This window comes from Heteronotia binoei, chromosome 17, assembly GCF_032191835.1.
Source record: "Heteronotia binoei isolate CCM8104 ecotype False Entrance Well chromosome 17, APGP_CSIRO_Hbin_v1, whole genome shotgun sequence".
Taxonomy (NCBI): domain Eukaryota; kingdom Metazoa; phylum Chordata; class Lepidosauria; order Squamata; family Gekkonidae; genus Heteronotia; species Heteronotia binoei.
The window spans coordinates 23345721-23367751 of NC_083239.1; the positions used below are offsets into that span (position 1 = coordinate 23345721).

Consider the following 22031-nt stretch of genomic DNA (forward strand, 5'->3'; position numbering starts at 1 on the left):
TGCTGTAAGCTCCAGGAGGATTGGCTACATTATGGGTGTGTGGCCTAATATGCAAAGGAATTCCTGCTACAAAAATAGCTCTGCCTACCACCACTACCTGAGGTGCCAACAGCCAATAAAAGAGATGTTATCCCTATCACTTGCCTTCTATAATGGAACTCAATGTGGGATATTGGAGGGGGGAGGTCCCAGGATGTCTCCCCCTGACCCAGGCACTGACCAACTTCAGTCTTGCTTAGTTGTACCAAGGTGCCTACATGAGGTGCCTTCAGCCCTTATCCTAGGACCATATTGAAAGCAACAGTCTTGATTTGCTCTGAATCATTTCTAAGAAGTCAAATGCAGGCTGGTGGGAAAGTAAAGCTGGTCTCAGCCTGGGCACCTGGGGAGTTGTTCGGTCTGATTCTACCACTATGTCTGAGTGTCTTGTCTTACCTAGCTATCACAAACAACACACAGCTGACTCCCAAATACGCAAGGAGGATGTACATCCAAATGTCAGGAGACAGAGGGTTGAGGAACGAAAAGACGCTGGGATTGGTCCCGTTGGCCTTCCGGTAGAGAATGCTGATCCCCAAAGTCATGAAGGGCTTGGAGAAGTCAATCGCTTTTTCCCGGATGTGAGTGATGGTCAGCGGTGCAACGGCCAGATCTGCTTTCTGTGGGGCCAATGTGACGGAAGGGAACAAGAGAGAAAGAGAGAGAAAGCAGCTGTTAGAAATGGCGAGAGAAAAGGGCACCGACAACGGCAGGGCATTTCTTGGGCTTCATGGAGGCAGCTGTGTCTCCCCTAGGGACCACTTCCAAAAAATCTAACAGTTCTTGTTGAAACAAAAACTGTGTTTCAAAACTCAGGTGCTGCCAAGGGATTATGGCGATCAAAGGCTGAAACACAGGAAAGAAATCTGAATGATCTCAAAGCAGCATGCTGGAATTTGGATTTCCTGAAACTCAAGGAGACTGAGTAACTTGAGCCTTTCATGGACACATTCTGGACTTCTCACCCTTCCTGTATCACTTCTGCTCCTACACAACAGACTCTCCTTGAGGTTCTGGGTCAGTCTTGGGTGTTCTTAAAGGTGCACCCACAACCATTTTTTTGGTTACTAGTGGTCCCAGGCTCCTGAGGGTTAATGCAGAACGACACCAGTAGTGGGCTGAACCAAGCAGGTGGGTTTCTCCCATACAATTAGCACTGTTGGGCTGGAGTTCCTGAACAAGATGGATGCCCCACCTGTCAGTGATAGTGGCTTGTATCCTACGACTCTACTCACTGTACTTCCCCAGCCTAAAGAGCTAAATGGCTCTTCTGCTAGAAGATGAATGTATGTAAGTGCTTTTAAGTTGTAACTGATTTATGGCAATCCCAGTAAGGGATTGCCATAAATCTAGGTAAATCACTTTCTAGGTAAGTGAGAAGCCGTGGTGGTTTGCCATTGCCTTCCTCTGCAGAGTCTTCCTTGGCAGTCTCCTATCCAAGTACAAGACCTGCTTAGCTTTTGAGGTCTGATGAGATTGGGCTATTCCATGCCACCTTCTCTCCTCTGCTAGAGGAAGAGATACTTCATATATAGGAAAGCACCTTAAGCTGTAGGAAGCCTAACTTTGCTGAGCAGTAGGATAAAGGCTGCTACGATGCAAGGAAGTGTTGGCTGGATTAGGAAGCACTAGGTCAGGAGTGGCCAAACATTAACATAAATGTCACATAGAATAAACTTCAGATGTTTGAGAGCCACAAGACATGAACGTCAGATATCTGACATTAAGGAAGGAAGGGAAATAGATGGGGAGAGGTAGAAAGGAAGCAGTTTTAATTTTAAATGCATTCTCCGAGCCTCTGACTGGCTTGGCTTGGAGAAGTAATTTTAAGAGACAAATGCCTTCTCAAAGCTGGTTGACAGAGCTGTGGGGGCTTCAAGAGCCATACAATATGTGTGAAAGAGCTACATGTGGCTCCCAAGCCTCAGTTTGGCCACCCCTGCACTAGGTATTGAACCAACTACTTCCCTCTCTGCAAATTTCTGACAGAAAGCAGAATGCACCAAACTGATCTGTAGTGTGGAAGCTGGAACAGCTTCTGTAATTCATATGCTTTGCTGGTCTTTCTCTCTGTGCATGCTCTGTTTGGTGCACAGGCAATGAGAGAATGCTGTGAGGCCACATGATAACTTGAGAGGTATGGGCATGACGTGGGTCATATTTTCACCACCCATGGGCAGCATTCAGACTGTGCAAGGAAATCTTCTTGAATGCTCAGGATACTCCTAGACACTTTGGAATGTGGGCTCACTCCTAATTATACCTAGCATGGCCAGTGACAAGACGAATTCTGTGTGCCTGGCAGGCAGTGCATCCTGGAAGGAAGGGTGCCTTAATGTCCCTCTAGAAGCATTTTCACCCAACTGGAGTTCCTTCTTAATTTCCAACCATACTGAAATTCAGGAATGTAACAATGTGCAAATGGTTGGAATAAAGTATATGAAACAGGGATGAGAGTTGGGGCTGTGGCTCAGGAGCAGAGGATCTGCTTTGCATGCAGGTGATGTGGAAGATCTCTTCCTAAGATCCTGGAGAGCTGCTGCCATTTGGAGAAGACAATATGCCCATGCATCACCTGTTTTGCAGGGATGTTGTGGAAATGGATTTTGGCTTTCTGCAAGGCATTCATATTTGGGGGTCCTTACAGTAGCAGCCCTCATAGCCCATACTAGCCTGATCTTATCAGAGCCCCAAAACTAAGCAGGGTTAGTACTGGATGGGAGACCACCAAGGAAAACTGGGACTGCTGTGCAGGAAGGCAACGGCAAACCACCTCTGTTTATCTCTTGCCCTGAAGAACCTCATGAGGTGGAGCTTCATGGGATCACCATGAGTCAGGTGTGACTCAACAGCACACTTCACCTTTATAGCTGTTCTGCAGGCTTTTCAAGTGTTCACGGAGCAGTAAGCAAAGTACTTTGAACTGTTGCTTGCTGCGAGGCCTTTTTTGAAAAGCAAAACTGAAAACTGCTACAAAAATGTCACATTTTTATTGAAAAAAAGAGTTAATTGTGAGCTGAAATTAAAAAACAAAGGGAAGATTACAACTCACATCTCGAGACTCCCATTCTAATCTGGTAGCCCTGAAGTGAGAGCATTAGAAATGGAGAAGGTGGATTTTAATAATCTCTTACAGGTGAGGCTGCAGTGAATCCACTTAACAAGTCACGTCTGTACAGAGAAGCATTACAGATATTAATACTGAACCATCCGATTAGCATGCTGTTAAGCCCATTGGTCAAACCATCATCCTTTCCCCAACATTTTCACCTGTGGGGCTTTAAGGGTTGGTTGGCCCTTTAATTCACCAGGGAAGTTCCAGGTAGACCACTGGAAACAAACCTATCAAGGTGGGGAGCAGGGGCCATTGGGCTCAGTTCCAGCCAGCCAGGCTCACCCACGGCCTCCTCCTATGGGGCTACCAGCTGCATCTGAGCTGAGTGGTTCTGGCAACAGGGCTCTACTTGCTCCTGGACACTGCAAAGCCCAGTCCAGCCCTGCCGATGCAGCCACCGTAGGAAAAACAGAAGAAGAATGGCTGATGCTGCCTCAAGACTACACCATGCTGGATGTTGCCCAGTTATGAGTGCAAGATGCACAGAGCCATCCAGGCCCTGAATGAAATCACAGCAGCAGTAAGAATGAACCACCCTTGAAATCAAGGCCAGGAAACTTAACAGCAGAAAATATTTTGGACTGCAAGAGTAAAAAAGAAAAAAAATGGAACAGTTAAAAGGCTGCTGTAAAATCACACTGGAAGAGCAGAACAAGTTTGAAACTTATGATACAGCATGAGCTTTAAAAACAACATAATCCTCCCCCCCCCCCACCACCAATACCAACTCCAACCATCCTTTATAAATGACTGAGCAAAGAGAAGCACTGGACAACACCTTTAGCACCTGGCAGATAGTGGAGGGAGGGATGAAAGAGCGGACTCAAACGACATGTTCCTTTGAGTGTATGAGCGGCTGGAAAACCCCACAGTTGTTCCAGGTCCCCTCCCAATGACAACAGCCTCCCTAACCCTCAGGAAGCACTGAAAACAAACTGGGTAGTAACAGCCGCCAGCAGCAAATCCAAGAGCATCTCCTGCTGGATTTGCACACCTGTATTGCCACTTAAGTCTCTCTATCTAGGAGAGATGCCAACCTCCAGGTGGGACCTGGAGATCCCTCAGAATTTCAACTCATCTCCAGACTATGTAGCTCAATTCCCCTGGAGAAAATGGATGTTTTGGAAGGTGGACTCCATGGCATCGTGCTCTCCTATTGTCTTCCCTAGGCTCCACACTTGAATCTCCAGTTTCTCAAACCTGGAGTTGGCAATCCAACCCCCAACATCCCCCCCCCCCCCACCGCCAGTGCCCAGGAAAGATGTGACAACCCTGTTGCTTGCTGCAAGATGTCTAGAGTGACGGGAAAGATGGAGTCCCTAGGTAAAGGTTTACTTCTCCATGGCCGGAATTTATAAATTACTGCTGGAAATCCATCCCCCCCCCCCTTTGGAACCATTCTGATCTTCCTGCTTCAAGAGGAAAACTTTCTAGCCATTTGGTGCTCCTGGGCTCTGTCCTTGAGGTGTGACATCAGAGAAAGGTGTGAGATGGCTGAACCTTTTGTTACCTTCCCCGCCTGCTCACTATTTGTAAATGGATACACCATTCCTCTCATCACAGCGGCTCCTTTGAAAGGGATATAGTAGAACCCAATGGTTGAATTACAAGGATGAATTCTAGTGTGCTGGTGGGCATTTCTCTGCAGAGGTTCAGCCCCCCAAAGCAGCAGCCCCTTCACCTCTGAAGGGATGTGAAATGATAGCCTATGATGAAGACTCTAATTGTCCAGCAGACTTTAGTGGCAGCAGGTGGCTGCCCCCTAAATGCCCCCCTGCCCAGAGCATGCCAGGCTCTAAAAGTAAGAGCCAGCATTTCCAGTTGGGCTCAGTCAATGGAGCCCATTTATTTTATTTTTTTTAAAAATCTGCATACTACATTTCTCCCAACATTAGGGTGCAAAACTGTGTTTCCTATATCTGGAAGCTCCAGCAGTGTTGATGCCCTGACCTGGACAGCCCAGGCTAGCCCAATCTCATCCAATCTTGGAAGCTAAGCAAGGTCAGCCCAGGCTAGTATTTGGATGGGAGCCCTCCAAGGAATTCCAGGGTCATGACTTGGAGGCAGGCAAAGGCAAGCCACCATCTCTGACCATCTCTTGCCCTGAAAACCCTACGGGGTCACCATGAGTCAGCTGTGACTTGACGGCAGCAAAAGAAAAAGCAGTGTTGGTGCTTTCTGAATCAGCGGAAGGTTCTGAATCATCTACAAAGGCTGCCCAGTATCAAGCACAGCACAGTAATGGAATTTGGAAGTGATCAGAGCATAGATGGATATAAGCCAAGCCAACTGAAATCAGCCAATGCTGCTTTGGGCTATAGATGTCCACCAGCACATACAGATACAGCAGCACCCTCAAAGTGTGATCTTGTTCCAGCTTTTGCCCAAATCCTCCAAGATTCCTGTTCTTGTTTCAAGAAGAATGCATTCTCTTTCCTTTGAAGCTGTGAACTGAATGAGGCAACACACCTTCCGCTTCCTCGCTACTGACGGCCAAAGGCACAGTTTTGCTCTTGAGCAAACTGCAAGGGCACAGTGAATGCACCTTGCATAGGAGACCGCTGGCTCTTGTGGCCAGCATAGCATTCTTCCCCTTGATGTGGATTTTCCTGCCGGTGGCATTTAATTAAGGATTTGTTGACCTTGGGGATCTCAGCCAAAAAAAAAAAAGGAAGGAAGGAAGGAAGCGAGAGGGAATGAGACTTCATTTCTCATGTACTTGACACTGAAGACTGCAAAGTCAATTCTGAGCTTCAGTACAACCCCCTCCCCCCAAATACCCAGGAAAGCAGCAGGTGTGTGTTTGGTGGAGAGCATCTCACCATTATTTTCTAAGCAATTATCAAAAGTGCCTGAAGGGTTCATCTTGTTTACAACACCACATTCCAAACGCTCATTCTTAGCACTTTGCTAAATTAGCTAACAGTAGGTGAGCTTCTTAATTTGCACACCCCCCCCCCCCCGCCGCCCGCCAAAACCTCAGATCCACCAACTATTTTCAATGGGCAATGCAGAAAAAAAATTCCTCTGAGCATGTACAGAGGGCATTCCCCCTCAATACAGAGTTACTGCCCGTCCTCCTCCCCTTGCACCTGTGATTAAGGGAAAACCTTCCAGACCAGAGAGTGAATCTGCTGCAGGGCTGAGCCCCAATTGTTGTCCTTGCCAAATGCAGTCCAAAATCTGCATAACCATTTTGATGGAGAACTCAAAAAATTGCTCATGACTTGGTGACGTTTCAGGGGGGCTAGACAATGGCAAAATGCTTCTGTTTGTTTCTTGCCTTGCAAACCCTATGGGGTTGCCATAAGTCAGCAATGACTTGATGGCATTTTCCACTACCAATAAAAAGTATTACCAGATGGCTGCTTGTGTGTTTCCCTACCTGTAGCGCTTTGAGAACTCTGATGCATACACAAAAACCAGCTCCTTCCCCAGGTAAACCTATATACCCGCACTACTCAATTTAGTGGGACACTTGCACATGCAAATGGCAACATACTGCTGGATGTTTATCCAAATACCTCCCCTACCCTGAGTATTATTTTTTTATCACATGGCAGTTACACACATCAAGTATATAATATAAAATATGTAACCAAGTTGATACAACTGGTTTGAAGACTGATTGGGCAATCCCGCTAAATACTAATATCTAGATTTTCGATCCACTCAATTGCAGCTGGGGAGAGTTCAAAGAACTCTATCACATCTTCCTGGAAAGCACGATGCTCACATTCCTGTGACAGATGGAAATCAGTTTGTCGGGCTGCACCACAATTGCATTGGGCCCTGTTAGTCTGCCCCATTTAAACATCAGTTCTGCACAGCTGCCAAAGCCTCTTTGTATTCTATTAGCTATGTGGCAAGTCAATCCTGAGGGCCTCTCACTGGTGTTTATCAGGTTATGAATACTGGGTAAAACTAATTGCATTTCCCCCTGAGTTCTTGACTTGGATGGCCCAGGCTAGCCCAGTCATCACATCCTGGAAGCTAAGCAGAAGTTGCCATGGTTAGTACTTCCTCCCTCTAAGCTGTAGAGGCCTGTGAGCAAAATTCTACTTTGTGAGCTATTGGCATTAAAGCTGTGAGTGAGCAATTTGGTTACTGCATAAGTTAGCTTGCTCTGGGGCCATCCTTCCTGAGCTAAGACAAAACTGTGTGAGCTGGAGGCTAAAAAACTGTGAGCTAGCTCACACTAACTCAGCTTAGAGGGAAGGTAGAAAGAAGTTCAGGGTTGCTATGCAGAGGCAGACAATGGCAAAACGCCTCTGTACATCTTTTGTCTTGAAAATCCTATGGGGCTGCCATAAATTGGCCGTGACTTGACAGCACTGCCCACCCCCTGAGTTCTTATAAGGAAAACCTTTTCCCCAAAGACCTGTTCAATATCCTTCCCACTGAGATAATCAGACTTGTGTGCAAAGTCCCTGAGAACAGAACGTGCACCTCCCCTGTTGAGAAAGAAGTTGTCACCCAAGAGCCATTTGGATTACTTTGGGCTGTTCTGGCAGCACAGGGGTGTAGACGATGGCCCTGCTGGGCAGATCCCTCCCTTTTCCCTAGCCCTGACTCATCAGGAGACGTGACCAATGTAGGTAAGCAAGCAAGCCAATTGCCGGCAAGAGCCAAAGGAAGAGGGGAAAAACTCGAATAACATTGCTGTTTGCTTTCAGTTGACCCTGTTTACTTTCCATATTATAGAAACTAATTGTTTGGAAGACAAGGCAAATAATGTAGATTTCATTGATTTTGCTCACAGAGGCTGCAAAGGAAGGAAGATGCAACAGGCTGCCCATTGGCTGGCAATTCATAAGGGGAAGAGGATTTCAGCTGCGCTTGCCTTAATTGGAAACATTCAGGTTTTCTTCCACTTTAAAATACAGTCATTATGTCCAAAAACAGCACTAAGGTTGTTGTTACTGTTGTTGTTGTTATTATTAATTTGATTTACTGAATCACCCCATCCCAGCCTAAGCCAGGCTCTGGGCGATGTACAAGTAAAAACATGAACAGTAATATAGATGAAAGCAATACATTTCTAAAACCCCAACAATGTCCAAGTGATTCTGTTCTTTGTCCAGATTACTGGAGCATGGGGGAGGGAGGGGGAACTTAGTTGAGGATGGGGAGAAAGCCAATATTCCCTCTAAGCTGTGGAGTCTTGTGAACAAAAATTCTACTTTGTGAGCTCCTGGCATTAAAGTTGTGAGTTATTCCATAAATTAGTTTGCTCTGGGGCCACGTTTCCTGAGCTAAGACAAAAATATATGAGCTGGAGGCTAAAAAACTGTGAGCTAGCTCACACTAACTCAGCTTAGAGGGAACACTTCTGCCAGCCATTGCTGTCCTTATTCAAAAGCCTGATGGAACATCTCTGCCTTACAGAACCTGTGGAATGGCCCTCCACAGGGTGTAAACTGTGGTCAAACAGGCATACATTTGGCTCATTTTCCCCATTCTGGCCACTGTCCCATCCTTCCTTTTCTACCCAAATCATTTAAACCATAAACGTTCCCTGTGCCCATGGGAGCCTACTGTCCTGTTTTCATAAAGTCTCCCCTCCCACCTGGATTTCAGATCTGCCCCATTTCTCAGGTAACTTTCTAAGGTCCCAGTTCCCAGGCTGCATAAAAGCAACACACATCAGGTGGTGTGAAATTCTGGCATAACCACAACACCTGCCACAAAACCCACCACACTGAATGTCACCTGATCACTCATGCTGGACACCACATGACACAGTAAGCATAGTGGGGGAAAAGACTACTGCAACAGATGCACAAAACCCACCCAAGAAATATCATTAATATTTTCACAGTTATTTAACATTCCCAAGACATACTGTTTGGGGAGCAAACCCCAAATCCAATTTAAGGGAAGCATGGTAGTACATTAGGACATCTCATTCCACACCATTAGTGATCTGGCACATCTTACAGGAATGCTTATGTGTTACTTGCTGTCAAGTCACTTCTGATTTATAGTGTTTTGATGAACGAATTACCTCCCAAACACCCTGTCATTAACAGCCTTGCTCAGTAGAAAAGAGCAGGAGTCCAGCAGCACCTTGAAGACGAACAAAATTGTGGCAGGGGATGAGCTTTTGTGAGTCACTGCTCACTTCTTCAGATACCAAACTGAAGGTCACGGCCTTGAGTCAACCCATCTCCTGTTGGGTCTTCCTCTTTCCCTACAGGAATGTTTAATGTCCCTCATTTAACTTCGCCGGATGTTCTGCCTACGAATGGCTCTTGCTTCAAGCTACTCTAAACAAGGATTCTGATGAGCACCTGCTCCTAAACACACAAAATAAGAAAAGATGCTTAAGGAGCTCTTTTATAAGAAGCCAAGAGTCACTGGAAAAGACAATAATGCAAGGGAAAGAAGAAGGCAGCAGGAAAAGAAGAAAACCCAACATGAGCTGCAGTGATTCAAGCAAGGAAGTCACAGCCTTCAGTTTGCAAGACCTGAGCAAGGCTGTGAGCAGCAGGATGTTCTGGAGTACACTCCCCTAATGTAGCCAATCCTCCAAGAGCTTACAGGACTCTTCTTACAGGGCCTACTGTGTCAAGTCTGCTGTAGTTTTATAAAATGCATCTTTGGTTCAGGAAAAGGATCCTGGGTAAAAACCATACTGTACACCGATGCTGCTAGCTTGATCCCTCCTTTCCACCCTCCCTCCTTTTGTTATGTAGTACTGCTTTGAAATGGGAATATGGGAACAAGATAGTAGTGCCTTCTCAGGAGAGCGTGGGGGGAAATGGTGCCAAGAAGATGGCCAAGGCCAGCCAGGCCTGAGAACGAAATAGTAACAGCAATGTGTGAATGTGCCCTGCATAGAGTACCCCTCCCTCAAGAATCCCTTTGATGTTTACCTTAAATGCTTGCCTTGATTGTGTACTCGCCAGTCTTTCAATTTAACTCTATAGTCTAACAACATGTTACAATAAACTAGAAACTTTTATCAAAAAGGTCTCGTTATTGAAACATCAGACTTGACATACTGTAAACTCCTGGAGAATTGGCTACTTCAGGGGGTGTAGCCTAATCTGCAAAGGAGTTCTTGCTACAAAAAAAAGCCCTGGAGGTCACTAATTCATTGGCACTTAACACAAAAACCAAGAGCTATTTCTTACTGTACAACTCTTTGTTCCTGCTCAATTCTTGCAATGTAAAGAAATCGGACCATGGCCACACTTGTTTGCTCCCTTCTGCAGGCAAAGGTTTGCTTTTGTACGAAAGAGTCTACTCCCTAGAGAGGAGACTATGAAGATTTAAGTGGGCTGGAATTTACTATTGATTTAGTGCTCATTTCTTATGAGAGCGTTAAATCACCTCTCAAACCATCCCCAGTGACAGCCATCCAGCCTGAGCTGCAGTTGCCAATGAAGAACGATTTCCATTCAACCACCTGTCCCCCGCCCTCTGGATTCATGTCCAAAAGAGGCTTGCCTGTGCATAAGCGTGGTTACAAAATGGTCACAAATTGCAATTCCTAATGGTGGTGCTTTTTATATCCATCTGGCTATGTCCCAGGATGACCCTCCATGAGTACAACATGGCTGCTAGGATAAGAGTCGCCAGTTCCTGTGGGAATATTCTGTGGGCAGAGACTGGCAAAAAGGCATTGCACAACCCTTTAGGATCTCCCCCCCCCCCAATTTCACCTGACATCTATGCTAAAAAAACAAGGGGCGGGACAATTTTGCACAATACCATGATGTCACTTGCTGCTAGGAACCCCGAAGTGATGTCACCAAATCACACAACACTCTAGGAATGTTCCCTCGTAAAGACTGCAAACATTCCTGGAGTGCTACACAATGAAGTGATATCCCTTCTGGATTCTGTTCCCCCATTCCCCCCCTCCATTCTGCCCACAGGGGATGGGGAGTAGTAGGAAGGGTTATGGCATCTGGTAAGTGGATTCCCACAGGTGGAACCAGGAAGTCATCCTGAGTTCCTGCTACAAGCAGTAAAGCCTCATTCAGACCCCTTATTTTCTGCATAAAATATATGCATCTTTCACAGCTATTTCTGAGTTAATAAATCAGTATTATACTCTATACACATAGCTGTATTCCACACAGATTAAATGTCCTGCGTTTGATACAGTCGACCATCGGTTGCTGATCCACCGCTTCGCCGACATAGGGGTTGAGGGGCTGGCCTTACAATGGCTTTCCTCCTTCTTCATGGGTCGGGGACAGAGGGTGGCGATTGGGGGTGAGCGATCCCAGAGGCGCACACTAGACTGTGGGGTGCCCCAGGGAGCAGTTCTCTCCCCGATGTTATTCAACATCTATATGCGCCCCCTCGCCCAGATTGCCCGGAGATTTGGGCTGGGTTGCCATCAATACGCAGATGACACCCAGCTCTATCTACTAATGGACGGCCAGCCCGCCTCCGCCCTGGGGAACCTGGACCGGGCTTTGCAGGCTGTTGCAACGTGGCTTAGACTGAGTGGGCTGAAGTTAAATCCAGCGAAGACAGAGGTTCTCCATGTGGGTCGTGGCACTCTGGGGAAGGAAATATCTCTCCCGGCCTTTGACGGGGCGCCGCTGAAGACGGCGCAGTGGGTAAAGAGCCTGGGCGTCTTACTGGAGCCTTCATTATCAATGGAGGCCCAGATAACAGCCACTGCCAAATCAGCATTTTTCCACCTGAGGCGGGCGAGGCAGTTGGCCCCTTTCCTAGAGCGTCAGGACCTAGCAATGGTGATCCACGCGACGGTCACCTCAAGACTGGACTACTGTAACGCTCTCTACATGGGGCTGCCTCTGTACCGGACCCGGGAGCTGCAGCTAGTGCAGAACGCGGCGGCCAGGCTGTTACTTGGTCTCCCAAGATGGGAGCATATACGGCCGGGGCTGCGCGGACTGCACTGGCTGCCAATCGTATACCGGATCCAGTACAAAGTGCTGGTCATAACCTTTAAAGCCCTATATGGCCAAGGACCGACCTACCTGAGGGACCGTCTCTCCCCATATGAGCCCCAGAGAGCACTGAGGTCAGTGGGGAAAAGCAGACTGAATACCCCTGGGCCAAAAGAAGTCAAACTTTAAAGCACCCGCACTCGGGCCTTTTCCGTTGCGGCCCCACAACTCTGGAACAAACTCCCAGAGGAGGTGCGGGCCCTGCGGAACTTAGACCAGTTCCGCAGGGCCTGCAAGACCGCCCTCTTCAAACAGGCGTTCACCAATAACTGAATTAATGTTTACCGCCAGACTAATAACGGTTACCGCCAGTGTTGATTTAGGAATGTTTTAATTATTGATTGATTTTAATATGAATTTTAATGTGAATTTAATGTTTTTAATACTGTATTGTTTATTTGAAATGCTGTTAGCCACCCTGAGCCTGCTTCGGCGGGGGAGGGCGGGATATAAATAAAATTTTACATTACATTACATTGATGCTGTTGGGAAGTGATTTCCCACCCCCACCCCCGCTTCCCCATAGTATCATGGTGGATTCATGTATCTCGAGGGGTATCCTTGGCTTCTCCCCTATCTTTTCTACACCAGCTTTGCTCTGAGATTTTTCAGAAAGTGTGCAGCAAAGATGCTGTGTGGATGGGACAGCTGAGTTTTACCCCTTCTTGCTCATATGGCAGCCACTTCCTACACAGTGGTCACTTCCTCCCTGCCATCACTAGGGGGCTTTTAAAATTGACTGTTGAATATTGTTGTATTAATATAATATTGTAACAATGTATATCCCAGGTTTTCTCAATTCCCAGCTTCCATTTTGTTGAGAAGCAAATCTCTAACCATTTTTATTACAGAGAGATAAGGGGAAAGGCATATCTCTGCAACAAAAGGGGCAAGACAAACTTTTCTTAAAAAAATGAAAGGTGGGAATTCAGGCAATCTGTTGCATTTTTAGTAATATTTTACCAACATAACAATAATTACTTGCCAGGTTTTTTTCAAACCTGAAAAAAAAATCTGAGTGGGGGGGGGGGGGGATTGATGGCAGGGACCAAACCAGAGAAACTACAGAGATACCTGCTGTGGAAGCCTCAGCGCTGGGAAGCTCTAGTGGCAGCTGCTGAAGCAAAAGGGAAATTACACATGCCTGTTGCCATGTGGAAAATACCACAGTATATCTATAAATGACATAAATACACAATATGTTTAAATATTGTACAAATTGCATATAAATTGTGTAATCCTGGCATAAAAGAACCAAACAAGCCAACAGCAGCAGCAAAGCAAAGAGGCAGACCAATGACAGATGGAAACAAAAAACAGTGAAAGAAACAAAGGGCAGAATTAATTCCTACTCCCCTCCCTGCTATTGTTCCATAGATCAGCTATGCCTAGGGTTCCACTTTGCTTCTTTTCCAGCAAAGAAGGGAAGGCTTCTGAATCCTGGCAATGGATTTAGCACACACATAAGAACAGGCTGCTTTCCTGCAAGAAAAACCAAAGCATGTTCCTTCTAGAAAAAAAAAAGGAATAAGAATGATCATCTTCTGGAACAGTGGCATCTTCTGCCATGACCTCCCCCTTTTAAAATTTGTTTTCCGTTTTCAAAAACTTACTGCGTTCCCACCAAGAAGCTGAACCAATAATAAAATGCAGGGAGCTTTTAATTTTTTAAAAAATTGGGAGGAGGGAGACCTTATTTCCTTTCAAATAAAAACATGTTCCTTTGAGCTATTTACTTATTCACTGCTTTCTGCAGGAATGCACCAGCACACAATAAAATTAATTTTAAACTTTAAAAAATGGGCAGGGGAGATTGCTTAGAAGAAAAAATGCTAATTCCTTGGCCTCTTAGTTTTATGATGGAGCAAGAACATTTTTTAAAAAAATGACTTTGCTTTCCACAAGAGAAGAATATGGTTTTTATAATGTTGCCTTTCTGCAGAATGGATTATTGATATAAATCATGCAAATCTTGGAAAGAAAAACCAAGTACTACAACAATTCTATCAGAGCTGCCCCAGTTTTAAAAAATGCAGAAGACTGGAATCAACTTATGCATTGCTGCAAGAAGTTAGTTATGAATGTTGTTAACTTATGGAACTCCTTGCCCCAAGATGTGGTGATCGTCATAAACTGAGATGCTTTTCAAGCATGTTAGGAAAATTCATGAAGGTCAGTTTGAAGAATGGCCATTATGTAACTCCTACCTTGCTTAGAACAGCATACTGCCTTCATACATACCCTGTTTGTGAACTCCCGAGAAGCATTAGGCTGGCTTCTGCATGAATCAGAACACAGGCTGAGCTGATTTAATCCCATTTTTATGTTCCGAACACACCCAGCTCCTTTACCACAAACAGAACTGGGAATTTTGGAAACCCTCTGGCAATAATGTGAACACTTCTGATTCAAAATTACAGTTTCTTATTTAAGGCCAATGATCCATTTGCCATGAGTGAAACAAGAAACTGACCCATGAGCAAGCATGGTGGGTAGCTCCACCTCAGATGTTAACTTCTTAGAGGCAGAGAATAAAAATCAAGACACAGAATTCACACTAGAGACTCTGAAAGCACACTGATACATTTCTGGAACATCATTTGTTTTAACGCTGGTCTGTGGAAAAGCTTGCAGGCTTGAGAAAGAAAGGTCAAGTGGCTTGGGTGTTCGATGAAGTCCACTTCTGAAAAGAAGCAGCATCTTCTAAACACTGAAGCAGATTTAACTTTGGAGCTAAAAGTAATCCAGACACACAAAATAATTCTGGTATGTTTTCCTGGGTTCAGATATATACTCATGTGTGCGACACAGCAATGCTGTTGTATCAGGATTCTGGTCTGAGATGGTTTCTATGCCAGACAGGCCAGCTGGTGTAAATGTGGTGGGAAGGCTTCTTTTTATTCATTGAGGATATTAATTAGCCACCTTCCTACATTAGCGGACTCGAGGTGGTTTACAATGCAAATGAAACATTAACCCTAAAAATACCCAACCTCCTCAACCCTCAATTTAAAATCAAAATTAAGACAGCTAATAAACAGAAAAATTAAATTAATCAAATGCTGTCTGAGATAAAACTGTCTTCAACTGCTTCCTACAGATCAAATGTGAGGGGACCAGGTACACCTCTCTGGGAAGGTTGTTCCGTAATTGTGGGGCTACCACTGAAAAGGCCATCTCTAGTGTACCCACCAGACGAGAGAAGAAGAAGATGAAGAGGAGGAGGGGGAGCTGGTTTTATACCCTGTTCTTTGCTACCTGAATGAGTGTCAGAGCGGCTTACAATCACATTCCCTTTCTCTCTCCACAACAGACACCCTGTGAGGTAGGTGGGGGTGAGAGAGCTCTGAGAAAGCTGACCCAAGGTCACCTAGTTGGCTTCATGTGGAGAAGTGGGGAATCAAACCCAGTTCTCCAGATTAGAGTCCACTGCTCTTAACCACTACACCAAACTGGACAATGGAATAGTCAGGTGGGCCTCTCCCCATAATCTTAATTCCCAGGCATAAATGTATGGGAAAAGATGGTCTTTCAGACTTCCTGGTTCCAAGCCATGCAAAGCTTCAAAGGGGAAAACCAACATACTGAATTGGCCTTCAGTGATCCAATGAAGCTGATGGGCAGTAAGTTCAGGATGGACAAAAGGAAGTACTATCTTACACAGAGTGATTTAAATGTGGAATTTGCTGCCAGAAGATATAGTGTTGACCGCAGAAATAAATAAAAGTACTACAGAGAGTAATTAAAATGTGGAATTTGCTGCCAGAGGATATAGTGATGACCACAGGAATAAGCAGCTTTAAAAGGGGATTAGATATTTCCTGAAGGATAAATGTATCAATGGCTACTGGTCATAGTGATTGAGGGGAACTTCCACATTCAGAGGCACTAAACCTCTGAATCCCAGAGCCAGGAAGCAACAACAGGGAAAGATCTTGGCCTCTATGTCCTGTTGTTGGCCCTCCAAAGGAACTGACTGGCCACTGTGAGACAGGATGCTGGACTAGATGAACTGCTGGTCTGATCTAGCAGGGCCCTTCTTATGTTCTTATGACTTGGAAGCAGCTCAGTAGCCAGCATAATGGCTGTAGAATCGGGGGGTCAACTGGTTTTCTGATGGAAGAAGGAAGGGGAGACTCGGCAGGGAAAAGTTCTGATGCAGGACTTGCTGTGCTAATGTTCGTTGCTTCAGGCCAGCTTTACAACCAGCTTTCTTTTTTCAAAGGCTTCTTTCCCCCAAGGCTGCACTGCTGTGGTCAGCCCTGTCTGGATCACAGAGCCGGGGCAGAGGGGTACACGCACAGCTCCAAAAGCCACAAGCTGACAAATGAGAGAGTGGCTTTGGTGCAGCCCAGGCTGCCTGTTGAGGGAAACAACATGCTGTTTGCAAATCACAGAGTTACATGAGTCATCGACTTCCTACACTGAAAAGTTGCCCTTTTCCTGATGCGTCGGCCAAGCATCAGGTTTGCTGTCAGGATGCAAGCGTCACAGGTTTTTACAAGACTCTGAGGATTCAGGGTCTGACTAGAAGTCAGCGCGTGCTTTGCATCTTCACTGCAAAACAGCTAAGCTGCAACGGCTTCCCTCCAGGTGTCTGGAAAGAATCGTTTTGTGAAGGTTAGGATATGTTTTTGAGGGGGGAGACCTAGTCTTTCAGAAACTACAGTTCCCAAGACATTTGAGTGGGATCCAAGGCACTTCAATAAGGTGGCAACAGATTTCATTGTGTCATCGCAGCATCCTCACACCGTCCAACCATTACAAGCCCAACACAACCAATGTCAAACCAAAGAATCCAACTTAAGCAAGGGACACCACAAACACAACACAGCAGCCCCCTCCAGTCCATCACTCTCTGTGATACCTCCTACTCTGTGACATTGCCTGAAAAAATCCCCCCCAGCAATCTTTCCCAGCATAGTATTATTGGGGTGATCATTTTCATATGCCAGAAAGGAAAGATGGGCCACGTCCTTGAATATGAGGAAATGCCCCCTTCACCTCCTTACTCTACATTTTTGCATTAAGCAGCCCTGGACAGTTGCAAGCCAAACAATGCCAAAACAGAGAATCAAAGCAAAACCAACCAAGCAAGTCAATATCGAGACCAAGCAAAACACTGACACAAACATGATGTAATATTAAGGGGGAAAGAGTCCTGGGAGACCTAAAATGTCATCTCCCAATATTCCCACATATTCCTGAATTTTTCAGGATTCATTTACCAGTATCTTGAAAAATCATAAATACTGCCTGGATACCCAAATATATCTGAAAAAAATAACAGTAAGTTATTTTTTAGATATATATTTGGACTGAAAATATCCAAATGCTCATCCCTAACTACAACAGATAAAAATAATGCCTGCATATGGTCTGGTCTCAAAAGATGCTTTTGATGTATTTGCTGGGATGATCTCTAAATGAAATCATAATGCCCCTGTATAAATCGATGGTGTGGTCTCATTTGGAATACTGTATCCAATTTTGGTCACCTCAAAAAAAGATATTATAGCATTGGAAAAAGTCCAGAAAAGGGCAACTAGAATGATTAAAGGTTTGGAACACTTTCCCTATGAAGAAAGGTTAAAACGCTTGGGGCTCTTTAGCTTGGAGAAACATCGATTGCGGGGTGACATGATAGAAGTTTACAAGATTATGCATGGGATGGAGAAAGTAGAGAAAGAAGTACTTTTCTCCCTTTCTCACAATACAAGAACTCATGGGCATTCAATGAAATTGCTGAGCAGTCGGGTTAAAACAGATAAAAGGAAGTACTTCTTCACCCAAAGGGTGATTAACATGTGGAATTCAATGGCACAGGAGGTGGTGGCAGTTACAATCATAGCCAGCTTCAAGAGGGGATTGGATAAAAATATGGAGCTGAGGTCCATCAGTGGCTATTAGCCACAGTATATTACTGGAACTGTCTGGGGCAGTGATGCTCTGTATTCTTGGTGCTTGGTGGGTGGGAGAAAAGTGGAAGGGCTTCTAGACCCACTTGTGAACCTCCTGATGGCACTTGGGGTTGCTTTTTTTTCGGCCGCTGTGTGACACAGAGTGCTGGACTGGATGGGCTATTGGCCTGATCCAACATGACTTCTCTTATGTTCTTATGAAAGAATAAGCCTGGTGAAGCGGGGGGGCATTCCTTCTACTTTTGGAGATTTGTTCAAAGTCTGTGGCATTTGATGGAAGAACTTTGGAACACATCTCTAGGAATGGATGATGGGACTTAATTTTCAAATGATTGGGGGAAGATCAGATCATCTCTACTTTCAATCCCCAAACTAGACCTGAAATTAAGCTGAAACGGATTGAGACGATCAGCCTAGTCTAAGAAGAACTAGGATTGTCTCACCAAAAATCCTTTCCAGAAACCCCCACCAAACAAATTTAAGAAATCCCAAAGATCAGTAAAGGTCAAGATTTGTTTCAGCAGCAGGTTTACACCCTCTTCCAATAAACCATTCAACATTAAACTGATCATACTGGGAGGTTTCTCTGGCTAGCTTGTACCCATTAAGAAGGACAAGGATTGAATGGCACATTGCACAATCTTGGAATGGAAGTTTGCTGGCTTCTTTAGGCGAAACCAGCTGAAGCTCATATAGATGCTGCCACCAAATAAAAACCAATCCAGTAAAGAACCTGTAGCACCCAGTTCACAGCAGGCTTGATTGATTTGATCTACAAATTCCTCATAAGCAAATTACAGCAGGCTAACTAAAGTTGAATGCAGGCTGAGGAGATCAAATCGTCACTCTCTGAGCAATCTCTGCTCAGGTAACAGGTTTCACCCCACGAAACTGGGACCAACTGGGATATCTCTGGTTCTTCAAAACTCCTTGGCTTGCAAACCTGGCCCAACTGCATTTCAGCTTGCCTCTTCCTGCAGTAGTTATTGCTTCTTTAGAAATCAGATTGGGGACAGCCTGTAACTCACCATCTGTTTGGCATGCAGAAGGCCCAGGTTCAACAGAAAGGGTCCAAGGCTGTAGGTGATATGAAACACCTCTGTCTAAGAGAGCCAGTTTGGTGCAGTGGTTAAGTGTGCAGACTCTTCTCTGGGAGAACCGGGTTTGATTCCCCACTCCTCCACTTACAGCTGCTGGTATGGCCTTGGGTTAGCTATAGCTGTCACAGGAGTTGACCTTGAAAGGGCAGCTGCTGTGAGAGCCTTCTCAGCCCCAGCCACCTCACAAGTTGTCTGTTATGGGGGGAGAAGATATAGGAGATTGTAAGCCGCTCTGAGTCTCTGATTCAGAGCGAAGGGTGGGGTATAAATCTGCAATTCTTCTTCTAAGAACCTTTGGATCTCACCCTTTGGCTCTTGCCCCTGACAGCCCTGGAACCTTGATGACCCCTTGTTCATATATGTCTTTTTCTCACCCTCTTCCATGAAGAAATATTGGCTGTTTTTCTCCCCACTTGCTTTTAAAGGGGTTTTGAAGGACAGATGTCCCCCACTGAAAGTTAATGCATTTAATTGGCTCCTTGGGGTGCCCATGAATTCTTGAAGACTGATGAGGCATACAGTGATGAAGCTGAACCTTCAGCTGAATCTATTTTTAATTTGCAACATATGAAAACATTTGGTGGGAGGAGTCTGATTAAGAATAAAGAAGAACAGTTATTTTTACTACAACATGGAAAAGGCTGGGTTTTTAAAAATGGAAACTTGCAGAGAGAGAGATGGTTGATTCACAGTCTAAAAAAACAAGTCTAATCTGATTCCACGCCAAAACAGAACAAGATCTGAATCTGGTAGCACCTGAAAGACCAAAAAGACTCCCAGGGGATACACTTTCAAGAGTCTTTCTCTGATAGGCGGCTTTCTAGAGAGACACTGTTTCCAAAACACACCACTTACTTACCCTGGCTGCAATGTCCACTTTGTGCCAAATCAAAGGTCTCGATATGATCACCTTAGCAATTTGCTCACCATTCAAAATGAGAAGCATTTGGGTAGTTTTGGATCTGCCCAAGACAGCAACAGCATTCGGCATGGCAGCCAACTTGGTGACCGCTGCTGATGCATGGTCGCCTTGCTAAGGTTATGCAAGACACACAACATTCAAAACCAGCTATGTGACGTTTTTGTACCAGCAGTCTACATTTTGCTACTGCACGTTCAGAACCGACTGGATTGAACCACAGTTGAATTCATTGATGGGATCCGAACATTGACGGGATTTGAACTGGTGGAGTCTGACCAAGAGAGAGATCTTGGAGTCATGGTAGATAACTCAGTGAAAATGTCAAGACGGTGTGCAACTGCAAAAAAAAGGCCAGTGCTATGCTGGGGGTAATTAGAAAGGGAATCGAAAACAAATCAACCAATATCATAATGCCCCTGTATAAATCGATGGTGTGGCCTCATTTAAAATACTGTGTACAATTCTGGTCAACACATCTCAAAAAAGCTATTATAGCACTGGAAAAAGTCCAGAAAAGGGCAGCAAGAATGATTAAAGGATTGGAACACTTTCCCTATGAAGAAAGGTTAAAGGCACTTGGGGCTCTTTAATCTGGAGAAACAATGACTGAGGGGTGACATTTTTAAAAAAATAATTCTTCTAACTGAGGGGTGACATGATATAGATTTACAAGATTATGCATGGAACAGAGAAGGTAGAGAAAGAAAAAACTTTTCTCCCTTTCTCGCAATACAAGAACTCATGGGAACTCAATGAAATTGCAGAGCAGTCGAATTAGAACAGATAAAAGGAAGTACTTCTTCACCCATAGAAAGTGGTAGCAGCTGCAAGCATAGACGTCTTCAAGAGGGGATCAGATAAACATGGAGCAGAGGTCCATCAGTAGCTATTAGCCACAGCATATTGTTGGAACTCTCTGTCTGGGGCAAGTGATGCTCTGTATTCTTGGGGCTTGGGGTGGGGGGCAACAGTGGGAGGGCTTCTAGCCCCACTGGTGGACCTCTTGATGGCACCTGGTTTTTCTGGCCACTGTATGATAGAGTGGATGGGCCATTGCCCTGATCCAACATGGCTTCTTTTATGTTCTTATGTTCTTAGTGTGAGAATGTGCATGCCCCATTAAAGCTCAAGGACAAGCAATGACACTTAGCCATGAGAGTCAGGCAAGGAGAGAAAATGGTCAGAGCTGGAGACAAGGCAGGCAGCCCTCCTCCCACACCAGCTCAGCCCAGCAGGAGTCAGACAAAAAAGGGGAAAAGTTCTCTAGTAAGGGGATATCCCACCCCCCCAACTGGGTGTGTTGGGCAAGGAGCAGAAGTTTGAGGAGACAAGCCACACAACAACCCCCTTCCTCCAAAGCAGAACTGAAACACCTAAGCTAATACTGATATTTTTAGCATGTAAGGATGGAGGATGGACAGGCTTGGGGGGAAGCAGTGTGAGAATAAAAATGCAAAGAATATTTTCACTCCAAAGACGATGTCCAAGGACCCTGCTTGTCATTTACAGACACACTGCAGTCTCAACAGAGAGGTGACTGAGCACCCCAATGGACAGCAGCTCCGCACAGAAGGTCCCAGAATTAATTTATTGAGACCGATTTCGCACTCACCCTATGCCACTCTGACGGTCCTCTTTTCAGCGTGGCGTCCCTCCGATTTCCCACTATCTGCCCCGGGGCTTCAGCTTGCATTGCCGTTTTTGTGAGGCAAAGAGAAACCTCTAAAAACCAGTTTCTCTTTGCCTTGCAAAAACAGCGACACAAGCTGAAGCCCCGGGTCAGTTAGTGGGAAATCGGAAGGATGCCGCGGTGAAAAGAGGAATGTCAGAGCGGCATAGGGTGAGTGTGAAATTGGTCTGAGTTTTGTTTTTCAAGTGGTCTGACCCAGACAAAAGGAGACCAGCCCTGACTCCCAGTGGACTAGGTGCATCCTTCTAGGTCATGCCTAGACTTGCCCAGGCTTCCAAGGGAGACTCTCCACTCAACTACATGTG

The 22031-nt window shown here is 45.3% G+C and overlaps 1 protein-coding gene across 1 annotated transcript in view; it reads right to left on the minus strand.

Moving 5' to 3' along the window:
• The window catches only part of GRIK3 (glutamate ionotropic receptor kainate type subunit 3), a 291059-nt gene that overhangs the window by 45665 nt on the left and 223363 nt on the right, over positions 1-22031 (minus strand). Inside the window, exon 11 of the mRNA XM_060258608.1 lies at positions 436-659. Coding sequence (XP_060114591.1) covers positions 436-659 — 224 coding nt within the window. The remainder of the gene's footprint in view (positions 1-435; positions 660-22031) is intronic.